At 34.7% G+C, this 12,527-nt stretch overlaps 1 protein-coding gene across 4 annotated transcripts; it reads left to right on the top strand.

The window, feature by feature from the left end:
- The first annotated feature begins 6,404 nt into the window (after positions 1-6,404).
- LOC121811547 lies at positions 6,405-11,064 on the top strand. Of its 4 annotated transcripts, XR_006052650.1 has the most exons (5): positions 6,470-6,779; positions 6,949-7,012; positions 7,144-7,269; positions 10,322-10,386; positions 10,455-11,064. XR_006052650.1 is itself a non-coding variant. In XM_042212429.1 (3 exons), the coding sequence occupies exons 1-3, from the start codon at positions 6,547-6,549 to the stop codon at positions 7,201-7,203; spliced, it is 357 nt and encodes a 118-aa protein (XP_042068363.1). In that variant the 5' UTR covers positions 6,470-6,546; the 3' UTR covers positions 7,204-7,472. The 4 variants fall into 4 exon arrangements, 1 of the variants encoding a protein (XP_042068363.1); XR_006052649.1 differs by lacking the exons at positions 10,322-10,386; positions 10,455-11,064 and adding an exon at positions 6,405-6,435 and having other exon boundaries at positions 6,580-6,779; positions 7,144-7,472; XR_006052648.1 differs by lacking the exons at positions 10,322-10,386; positions 10,455-11,064 and adding an exon at positions 6,405-6,453 and having other exon boundaries at positions 6,580-6,779; positions 7,144-7,472.
- The last annotated feature ends 1,463 nt before the right edge of the window (positions 11,065-12,527 follow it).

The following is a 12,527-nucleotide window of genomic DNA, read 5'->3' as shown; positions in this document are numbered from 1 at the left end:
CCAAAGAGAAGAATCTTCTCGTCTGTCGTTGTGCCAGGATTTATTCGATCCTATTGTCTATTAGAATTTACATAAATTAGAATGTATGTATTATGATTGTCAAGACAACCTTCAATAAATATAAGTATTAAGGAGATGATCTGCATAGAACATCCTAATGGGTATGTAATGAAGGGCCAGAAACACATGATTGGAAGCTTATGAAGATCTTCATGGTCTTAGGCAAGCATCTAAATCAGAGTATATGTGTTTTATCAAAATTGTCAAATGTTTGGAATTTGACATGTGCCATTAACCGTGCTGTAAGCACAAGGAAGTTGAAAGTGCATTAAATATGGTATTATTGGTACTCTACGATGATGAAATCTACAAAAGTTGTAAACAACTAAGATTGGCATCTGGCGTAGGAAACTGGTTGTCTACCCAATTTAAGAGAAACTAATTACATTCGGAGCATCTAAGTCTTTAAAATTGCTAGAAAGAATGTTGAGATTCTCTTAGGAATTCTATATCTATACATTGCTTGGAACATTTTAGCATTAGAAATCCCATGAAAAAGTTTTTACCATTTAAGATGGAATTGTCTTGTCTCTAGTCAAGTGTCGTTTGACGTTGGGTGAGATCAAGAATTATGAGACTAGTTTTGAAGATAGATGTCTCATGTATGCTATGATGTGTACTAAGTTTGATATTAGTTGTGCTTTTGCATAGCAAGTATATATCATATTAACCATGGCAAATGACTTTGATTGAGGTAAAGAATATAATATAGTGCTTGAGAAAGACTAATCGCTATATTCTAGTTTACCAGTCATTCATGTAATGTCCTTGAGGTTACACTGACTAAGTTTTATGACTGATCAGTGATCGAGTGAGTCATCCTCTGAATATGTGTTTAGCTTAGGAGTATCTTCCTAATAGCTTTAATCGTAATATTGAGTATGCCTGAGTATTATATTTTGTTATGATTACTCTAGTGAAGGCTAACTCAAGAGACACACGAGCTAATAAAGCTAAGAAATCACATAAAGAGATGAAATTACTTAAAGATCAAGTACGCAACAAGGCATTATGGTGGCAAAGATATAATTAGAGAACAACCAAACAGATTATTTCATAGAAAATGCCTTTGTGGCAACATGTTTCGAACATGATGTGAAATGAATGGTGGTTCGATATATCTAGCACCAAGACCTGCTTTGAGTATAAGTGGGAGAGTTTTTGGCAGTGGGTATACTCGAAAGCATGTTTTGAGTATAAGTGGGAGATTGCTAGGTTTGGTATACTGAAAAGCATGTTTCGAGCACGAATAGAATCTGCTTGTATACGAAAAACTCTACAAACCACTTTTAACTCGATTCAGTATTATTCGAGCAGTTTGCACGAATAGAATCAATATATTATTACATTGTGTTTGCTTGTGCATTTATAAGATGTTTTTTAAACATTTAAATGTATAAGAAGCAAACAAAGTCTAAGTCTTTTGCTTAGTAGATTGGTTGTGGGCGACGTCCACTTTAAGGTAACACAGTCGGTTCTATGCAATGCTTTGCAAAAGAAAAAAAAAGAATTTCACAACCCAGGTAGGCTTAGACTACCTATCATGAAAGGTTGCAATGTCAGTCTGATTATTTCTAAGCCTTACTGAAATAAGATGACGTTGGTGTGGTATAGCACTGAATGGATCTAACAACAAGTCGTGTTTTTATGCTATCTACTGAAAGACTAGGTCATGATAAATAATTTCTTAATCTACATACATTAGCATTGAGCATACGATATTGATTATGCACTACTTCGACTTATCAAATGGTGCGGGTTTTTCGCAACCCAATAATCCTAGTATATTGGGTAGTAGTGATTAATATATAGCGGTGCTAGGATTGCTATTATGTTGAATCGTGCGCGAGGTGAGTCTCGTTTGATAATGTCCTCAAGAGGAGCTCGAACAAGGTTTTATTATTTGGAAACTGACATGTTGGAATTTAATTGTTCCATGGATAATAAATAAGTGTTTTTGTTGAGTCCACTAATATGTTAATTAATTAAGTCCATACCAGACATTAATTAATTAATGGACATTTATATCTTAAGCGAGGGAAATAAACAACAAACAAAACGGAAACCGGGATTACTTGTAATTTCGGATTTGGATGGGCAGTTGAAAGGTTCGCTTTTGTTCTGCTGTTGTTGTCTCTCTCCTCTTTGTCTTCTGATGTTTTAGATTACTCAAGTTAAACCGTCAAACTGATCCAGCCGGCCAGTTGTATGTCTTCTACCTGCAAAATGTCGGCGAGTGGATCCAGTGGAGATTTAGACTTGTCAACTTGACTTAGATCCGACTTGAGTGAGAGCTCAAAAGCGCTTTCAAAACCTTAACCCACAATACTATTAACTAGTATAGGGAAGTAAAGATCGATCCCACATAGATGATTTGTTTTACATTGGTTGCGGACACGAATGGGAATGACTGCTGCCACGTTTTACTACGGTGGGTTAAGTTAAACTACTTGACTTGAGAGACTAAACTAACTAAACTAATCCACTTGCTAAATGGAATAAAATCTACTTGATCAACTCATCATGTAATTTCCTGAAATCTGAAAAGTGTACGATAAAGCAAAACTTTACTAACAAACTCATCTTCTTCTACAACCAAATCAAGGAACAGAGTAAATCAGATGTGCAGAGACTTCCATCAGAACAACTTGGCAAGAGAGCACAAACTTATAAATCTGACGCATAACTTCCAAATCAAGCAGAGAACAACTATTGTTAAGACATAAACAAACTGACCTACTCATGCTCATTAAAATAATAAAATGAAACTTCAGATCTACGACTGCCAAAACGAATCAAACACGATCGCATCTTCGATCAATGCAAACATACTCAGATCTACACTACCATGTTACCAATTAGCAGATCTAAACGTCCTAACGCATCCCATCCATGATCACTTCATAACTGAGTAAAATTCATAGACAACAGAGCACATCCAATGGAATAAACAACAGCTAAACATTTGAGCTAAGATACACTTCATAAATCGGAAATCAAACATTGATCAGAGAGTTCATGCATAATAACAAACTTCCACAAAACATTGATCAATAAACTGAAATCCAAGTCTGAACGTCAAGCATAAACTAAAAGTAAACAGAACTAAAAGTAGAAATTGTTTCATCGCTTCTTCTTGAAGCGGAATTACAGAACCAAAAGATAGAGCTGGTAAAACTAACACCACCACGCTGCTAAACTAAACTAAACTAAGACCAAGTGTGTGAGTGGCAGAATTCAGGAGTGTTGAGTGTTGGGAGCTCCCATTTCAGCCCTTGAAGAGAGCTGAAATCAGGAATGTGTTTCTCTATGTGCGCCCCCCCCCTCTCCTACTCGCGCTTGGCTTGTTATTTATAGAGAGGCGTAGGGCTCTGATCCCTAGGGTACCGTCCTCTCGAAATGTCATTCATGCCTTTGGATTTTGATAGGGGTTTTTAGCTCCATCTTCTATGCGGGAACTCCTGTTGGCTCCGGTTGATCTGACTGATCCGTTCACACAGCAGTTTCACTCCTTTTTCTCGATTCGTCTGTCCGCCTAGTTGATCAGAACATCCTTGGAATATGGCGGACTTTCACACACACCTGGCTCATATTCGCCCGTTAGATAGTAGAATTGGGTGCAGTTTTATCATGGAACACATGCATGAAACTAGCCTCATCAGCAGTGCAATATTAATTCTGTGGTGGCTGCTAATAATATTCCAATATAAGCTTGTATTAAATTGTGGGTTCAATTTAATTAGTAAAAAGCTAATTGGGTGAGGCCATATCCAAAACCTTCCATAGATCCATGACTGGGCCCAATATGAACTTAATATAAATAGGAGAATAAATGAGATATAAAATATAATTTTATTTACTATGAAATTTTTGTCCCTCTCTTGATTGGAGGAGATGATTTTTTCTTCAGCTCTCCTCCGTGAGGAATTTCTGTCTTGTTTATTCGAGTCATAGTATTTTGATAAGATTAGTCCACACTAATTTCGGAATACAGTTCGGGAACCAGCAATCGACGATTCTTGGAGAATCAAATCTGTAACTCTAAACCGTAGTATTCATGTTTAGGATTTTTATTTTCTAAGCATGAATTATTTGCGTTCTAGCATGCAATTATTTGTTTAACATGTGAATTGATTAATTGCATAATCGATCAAATAGATCCTTATCTGATGAATTTATTTTATCCAAGTCTTCCGCTGTGCAAGGGGCACCAAACCCCGACACTTTCTAGTCGAGTCCTTTCGGTTTTCACAAGCTTTGCCCACCCAAAGGTCACAACTTGAGTTCAAGAACAAATTAGAAGATCCGTGGTCTCGTATTAAAGGTCATCACGAGGAGAAGGTGCAAGTAATCGATGATTCTTTGGAGAATCAAATCGGTAACTCTAAACCGTAGTATTCATGTTTAGGATTTATTTCTTTAAGCATGAATTATTTGCATTCTAACATGCAATTCTGTGTTAACATGTTATTAATCCCATATCTGTCAAATAGATTCTTTGTCTGGTTTATTTGTTTTGTACAAGTCTTCCATTATAAAAAATAACAACAACAAAGATTGTCAACACAGTGTCAACGGTTATGTTTACATTTTTGTTGCTGTTATTTGGTCATTTATTGATATTTTCTAACGACCTTGATCATAGTTTAGAGTTTGTACGATATATAGAGTTTGCATTTTATCATTATCCAATGATTCATTACCACAATTAATGCAATATTATGTATGAATTTTCAAAAACCAAACTCTACTTTAAATGAAATTAGAATAAAAATATGCACGAATGTCCACCCTCTGCTTTTATTTAGTATCTAGTAATTCATAATTTATGTAAAAAATATAAATTAGCAGTAAATAAAGAAGAAGTGATACAATTATATCATAGTTTAGAGTTTGTATAATATATAAAGAGTTTGCATTTATTAGAATATATAAGAGTTTTCATTTATTAGAATATAAGAGTTTGCATTTTATCATTACTCAAGATTCATTACCACAATTAATGCAATATTATGTATGAATTTTCAAAAACCAAACTTTACTTTAAATGAAACTAGAATAAAAAGATGCATGAATGTCCTTCTCTCAGCGAGTAATCATATCCACCCTCTGCTTTATTTAATATCTAGTAATTCATAATTTATGAAAAATATACAAATTAGTAGTAAATAAAGGAGAAGTAATACATTGTACCAATACTACATAATTAGACTATATATTTCTTAAAGAAGAAGTAATCATATCCACTCACATTCTATTATAAACCTAATATGTATAAAAAATGGGTTCCACATTCCACTATTTTTAATCACCCCCATTCCTTTATATTTCTTAACTTGTGCCTAACTCAAATGAGACTCCTAATGGCTACAGAGGGAGAGTACTGTTATTATTCAATTAATGGAGGCTCTATTTTTTTGTTGATTTTTCACAAGTCCTATAGTAACACTTATAATTGGATTTGTGTTCTGATTGACCAAACACAACATAAACGATGGAAAGAAATCTTTATTTTGACTTGGTTTTTGCTTACTAGCGACCTGTATTCCTTCATGGTTTTTTTTTCCACTACATCATGTAACAGTCTGCTGGTTTCGCTTTTCTTTTTTTGCTTTAGGTTGCTTCTCATTTTTCATTCTCAATATTATGAGATTTTGCGTCAAGAAACTATTGTAATACATGGAGGTTTTAAAAGTATTTTAACATATTTTTTCTAGTTATCCTGACAACCTTTCTGCTTAATTTCCTCTAGTCTTCTTTAACTGCAGTTGCTAATGTTTTTGCATAAACCACAACTTCCTAAGATCATAAACTCATCCATCATTTGTATGATATGAGGTACTTAATGCTTTATAGGTTTTTAGTTCCACCTCTCCTGAGCCCTTTAGCCTTTAACTTTAATAACTTTGATTCACAGCTCCTTATCTTCACATTGATCCTAGCTCTTTCTTAATTTATCTTCCCTGTTTATGTACTTGAAAATATAGTTATTCTCAACTTCTGGCAACATATTTGTTACGTGTGTTATGATGTGGTTATATGTGTATACATCATCAGTATGTCCCTTAATTCATATATCATCATATGTTTCTTCTGATATTGCTTGATGATGTGAAGATATCGGAAGAACAACTGATTGACCTGGTCTTTTATCTGCTAGTTCTACTTGGAGCATACATACAAGTCAATATTCATTTCCTTATCCGTTGTTTGTAGATATGTACTTACTACTTCGTATCTAGGAATATCACACCATTCCCACTGACATGATTCTTTTTCATGCGTCTCTCATAGATTGCAGTCTACAATTGTTGACGGTCATTGTTTCTTCACAGTACCAAGAGGGTTGCTCTAGCATTGACTGCATATTACAAGGTAGCAATCCAGGATTTGGTGAGAACTGAGAACATTAAATTACTAGTTTAATGTTATAAATCTTCCCACTTCATCTTCTTGATTGTTGTTATTTCAAAGTGTTATCAAATTATGTTGTGGCTGAGTAAGTGGAGTTGGTGGCAGGTGTACATATGCAAAGAGGCAGCATTTGCTGCGGTTTGTGTAGATGTCAAGTATCTGCGGACCAACGATTCATCTAGAAGTGTATCCCCTACTACTGAAGAGACCTTGAATCACCTCGGCTGCAGTGTGATTCTTCTCTTCAATTTCTACAGTCTCTGTGTCAGCAAAAGTTATTTCGGGAATGCATTGTTAACAAACAGGTTTTTCTAGATTTTACCTAGTCATCTGATTAGAGATTTTACTGCCTGAAAGCATTGACATTTCTTTAATAAACCTGCTTCACTCACCACATTTATCATTATGTGCATGCGTGCATTCTGTACTTAATGTATTTTTAAGGCTATCTAAGATTGACAATTTTCTTTGTAGGTTATTTATAAGTCAATTTGAGTCCCGAATCGTTCGTGCTGCATCAGAAGATAATTTATTCCATGTAAAACTCTCTTGCTTAGCCTATGGATATCATTCATCCTTTTCCATAAAATGTTAAGTGCATCTGTTTTTATCATAATATATCTGTTGTCTTCTTGATAAGATTTTAATGAAGTTTGTTTCTTCTTGCAGGAGCTTGGGAAGCGGTGGATTGCAGGAGCAACTAGCTTCCTGTGTTGGACTCGGCCCTGATGAAAAAAGGAGTAGCTCTACTTCTCATCTTTGTAGTCGTCAAAATCATGGTCTTTGAGGATTCTGGTAACTCTACTTCTAATCTTTTTCAGGTATTGTTCGAGCCCGTATATACTCAACTTGGGATGCTTCCTACTTATACATGAGTGCCTAGCTGCTATTTATTTTCATTCATGCCTGATATGTTGATTTTTATAGAGAATTTAAATGTTAATTGACATGTTATGATTAAGAGTAAATTTCCGAGAGGTTGTCTCACAACTCTCTAATCTGTGCATCTCCCTAGTTTTTAATGATTTCATACACATCACCAGTCGATAAACAAAGGATATTAGCTTCATAAATATCCAAAAATTGCCCTAGTACTATGCTACTTTGTAGTGAGGACGAAAAGCTTCCACGAACAGTGTTTCACCACTTGTTATTTGTGTGCGCATGCTAGATTTTCTCTCTATTGATTGTCACTACTTTCACCACTTTTTTATGGGTTATTAGTGTAGACTTCGTTTCTCTCGAGGGTTGTTCTATAAACTTCTTGTTGCTTACTAACTTCTGGAGAACTAGGTTTCCCGTGCTTCAGATACAGTGACAATAATGTTCTTTGGTGCCCGATTTCTTGAGCTAAGGAGAGAGAACTATTCCGGTTTTGAAAAATTAATTCAAAAAGCCATAGGGCCGATCAACTGAATGAGAGCTTTATGAGTTGCAACCTTGTTGATATTGGTGCATAAAAATGATTTAGGCAATAGGACTAAAAGCCTCATATCCAAATTATCACATGCCTAACCCTACATAAACCACTAGTGAGCCGGTTTGAGCCCCAAAAGCCTATTTTCTTTGTTGAAAATTTTGAAGTCACTATATTAGCCTACTTATTATATCCGTTTGTTGGCCTATATTTTCTACCCTAGTCACTAAAATTAAAGTGCTAGCACATTATTGGGAGGGTATTTATGGTGGCAAGGAAAAGATGGAAGTCATGGAACATTCATTAGGTGGTATTCATTTATATTGAGATACAAATGAAAAAACTGTCTCTTCAAACAAAAGTAAAATAAAAAGGCAGCCTTTAATGTGTAAAAAAAAGCCAAGGCTTGAAAAAATAAAAAATAAAAAGGCAGCCTTTTACGTGTAAAAAAAGCCAAGGCTAGAAAAAATAAAATAAAAAGGCAGCCTTTCATGTGTAAAATAAAAAGCCAAGGCAAGTAAAAAAATAAAATAAAAAGGCAGCCTTTCATGAGTTAAAAAAGCCAAGGCCAGAAAAAAGAATATCGAGCGAAAAACAGAAATATGCTCAAAAGAATAAGATCACTTGGTTTAGAAGGTAGAAAAATCTCAAGTTTGGGGTGTTGAGCTGTCAGAATTTTGTATTTTAGTGAGATGGGAAGGATGTTGTGAGGGATGTGCTAGTATTTTAAGAATGGTGATAAGCTACTTATCCAAATATGATCACACCTTTACCAAAAGCCCCGTTACATCCAAATGAAAAGACCTTTTGATTTATGCATCATATTGACTTGTGAGCGATGAATTTTGCTTGATTTTGGGAGAAAGATCTTATGTGCTTAAAATAAAGAATAGCTGGAAGAACTTCTCTTTATGAATTAGCGACGATGGTTTGAGACTCCCAAGACATAAATCGAACTAACATTGAAGCATTGGATGCCTAGCTCTTAGGGAATTAGTTCGTGTACAATTCTTGTTCTAAAAGTTTTACTCGCGAGTGAATTCGGGCTCAACCTAATTTCTCTAAATGATTCGTGTGATTTGACGTGACTTGAAGTAGAGGATTATCTAATTTCTTGTGAATGTGCTTATTTATCTAACTTGCTTGAGGGCGAGCAACACTTATGTTTGGGAAGTATTTGATGTGTGTGGGTAATTGTTTAACTTGTTATTACATAATGGATGGAATGGCGGGCAGTGTACTACTGCTCCGGTTCAATTTTGACCACCTCACTATTTATTCCAGCGAGTTGAAGGGTATAAAGTTGCAACCAATATTTGCTTCAATATTCAAACATTTATTTACTTTAGTTCGATATTTAGTGTGTCATTTCATACTAAAGCCATCAATGAAAAACTACTGCCAAATCTTTATGATGCTCTACACTTGTTGGTACCTGATAAAATTGGGGTTGGACTTGCTTTGTCTAATTCTGAAGAACACAATATCACCACGATACCAGGATGTGTGGTTAGTTATTCTCTTCTTTGTACATACATTTAGACATAATTTTTTGTTTGTTGTAGGAAGTGAAATACATACAACAGTTTATTATTTTTATCTCCTTGGAATTCTTCAACTTGTTGCACTAAACCTTAACCCTTTTCTTGGCTGTATTTAGGAAAGACTTTCTGTTTGAGTCAGATTGCAGAGCTGCTGTGTACCAATCCTGTTGCGTTTGAGGCTACTGAGATAATTCAGCATATTCTTGTGCTACTCTTAGTCGATTTGAAGGCCTCTCGTTCTTGCAAATGTTATCTCTCGTGGAACTAAAGTGTTTTCCGTGATAGTTCCTACTGCATAAATAGACTAGAAAGTACTTAGTCGATCCGAAGGTCGAGGGTGGTAGGGGGCGACTGAGTTCTTAACTTAAAAGATGAGGGGGAAAGGGTGGAAAACTGAAGGGGTGGAAAACTGAAGGCACAAGTCTATTTATTGATTTTTGAGCTTGCTTTGTGATCTTTTGTTTCTTGGTTGTTGCGCCTATATTTTTCCTACTTATTTAATTCATTCTTTGCTGCATTTTGCAGTTTTATAATTGATCTGTTACACATATTATATTTTTATTTGTTATAATTGATCTGTTACATATATTATATTTTTGTTTGTTATACTGTGCCTGACTTTTTTCTACTTTTTCTAATCCACTTTTGCTACCTTGCACCATAATTAATTAATACATACATAGCATCCTATTTTTCTTTGTCTCATATGCCCTGTACAAATATGTGCTATATAAGTGTTTCTTTGATATGTAAACCCCATTGATTGTCAAATCTTGGATTCTTAATATATATGTTAAATGTTTTTATAGGCTCTTTCCTAGTTACTTACTACACACATTTCCTATTTACTTTGGCATTCGGTTTGCTGTAATTGCATCTAAAAAAGAAACCGTGGGCCATGGAAGCTGGTTGGGCACTCAATTAGTGTCAAGTAAAGATACTTTCTATGAGGTTAGTGTTGCCACTACTGTAGCAGAGTGACTGACCTTTCTCATGATTTTAATATTTTTGCAATGCAGGAATGGAAACTGCAGCTTGTTGCCACTATGTACAATATATGGAATCTAGACTATTTCGATTTCTGTATATTTGGTCAAGTTCCTCAACAATTTAATTTAACTTAACATCTCTTATATGCCAGTTCAGTAGTTTGTACATAGTCTACTGTGTTTGAGTTTGTTTTCTTTACCTGTCCGTTTGATGATTATGATTGATACAACAAATTTTGGTTTACTGAGTGAACATAAGAACAAATTAATAGTGTTGTAATATACTATTCAACTTAACTATGAATTGTAATGCTACCCCGTTCTAAAATTTTCAGCTTGCCTGTAATGTTTATCCTTTGTGAATGTTTCTGCTTCAGGATCAGTCAATAAGCATCAACTTGTGACTCACCATATGCTGTGTATTGCTCTACGAGCTGCTTTAGATGCTTTAGGGAAGCTTGCAAATTCAAGTGTTTGTTCCTTCCTAGGTTATTGGTTAATGTTATTATTGTGAATTTCAGTCTAACCTTGGATTTATGACATTCCAATGTTTTCCTTCGGGAGAAAGGCATTAGAGCAGTTTCTGGACCATCTCATTCAGTATCACTGCTCTTTTTTGACCACCTCACTATTTATTCCAGCGAGTTGAAGGGTATAAAGCTGCAACCAATACTTGCTTCAATATTCAAACATTGATTTGTTAAACCTAACTTTAGTTCGATATTAAGTGTGTCATTTCATACTAAAGCCATCAATGAAGAACTTCTGCATAATCAGTCTGATGCTCTACACTTGTTTGTACCTGATAAAATTGAAGTTGGTCTAGCTTTGTCTAATTCTGAAGAACACGATACCAGGATCTGTGGTTAGTTATTCTCTTCTTTATACATACATTTAGATATAATTTTTTGTTTAGTTGTAGGAAGTGGAATACATACAACAGTTTATTATTTTTATGTCTTTGGAATTCTTCTACGTGTTGCACTAAACATGTAACCCTTTTCTTGTCTGTATGCAGGAAAGAGATTCTTTTTGAGTCAGATTACAGAGGTGTGTGCCAATCCTGTTGCACTTGAGGCTACCGAGATAATTCAGCATATTCTCGTGTTACTCTTAGTCAATTTGAAAGCTTCTCTGAGCATTTAGATTCATTCTTGCAAATGTTATCTATTGTTCAACTACTAATGTGTTTTCCCTTGATAGATCCTACTGCATAAATAGACTAGATTGTACTTAGTCGATCTGAAGGTCGAGGGTGGTAGGGGTTGACTGACTTCTTAACTTAAAAGAAGCGGGGGGAAGGGCTGAAGACAGAAGGCACAAGTCTATTTTTTACTTTTTGAGCTTGCTTTGCTTGATCTTCTGCTTCTCTGTTGTTGCGTCTATATTTTTCTACTTATTTAATTCATTATTTGCTGCCTTTTGCAGCTTTATAATTAATCTGTTACATATATTATATTTTTGTGTGTTATTATACTGTGCCTGATATTTTTCAGCATTTTTTAATCCACTCTTTGGTACCTTGCAGCTTTATAATTAAGGCATACGTAGTTTCCTATTTTTCTTCGTCTCATATGTCGTGTACAAATATGTGCTATATTAGTGTTTCTTTGATATATAAACTTCATTTATTGTTAACTCTTGGCATATTAATATCTGTTAATGTTTTTACAATCTCTTTCCCAAGAACTTATGAGACACATTTCCTTTTACTTTGGCATTCGGTTTGCTGTGTTGCCACTACTGTGGCAGGCTGACTGATCTTTCTCATGATTTTAATATTTTTGCAATGCCGGATTTAATGACAATGTATGGAATCTAGACTACTCTGATCTCTATATATTTGATGGCATGATTTTTCTGTTGAAGTGATCTGTTTGGTCAAGTTCCTCAACAATTTATTTTGACCTAACATCTCTTATATGCCAGCTAGGTAGTTTTATACATAGTCTACTGTGTTTGAGTTTTTTTATCTTTACATGTCCGTTTGATGATTATGATTGATAAATCAAATTATTGGTTTACATAGTGAACATGGTCCCGGATAAATAATATTGTAAAATACTCTTCAACCTAACTATGTTAATTGTAATGTTACCCTGT

The sequence above is a fragment of the Salvia splendens genome, chromosome 7 (genome assembly GCF_004379255.2).
Source record: "Salvia splendens isolate huo1 chromosome 7, SspV2, whole genome shotgun sequence".
Lineage (NCBI taxonomy): Eukaryota > Viridiplantae > Streptophyta > Magnoliopsida > Lamiales > Lamiaceae > Salvia > Salvia splendens.
The sequence above is the reverse complement of the archived record's forward strand: the minus strand, read 5'-3'. Positions and strand labels throughout refer to the sequence as shown.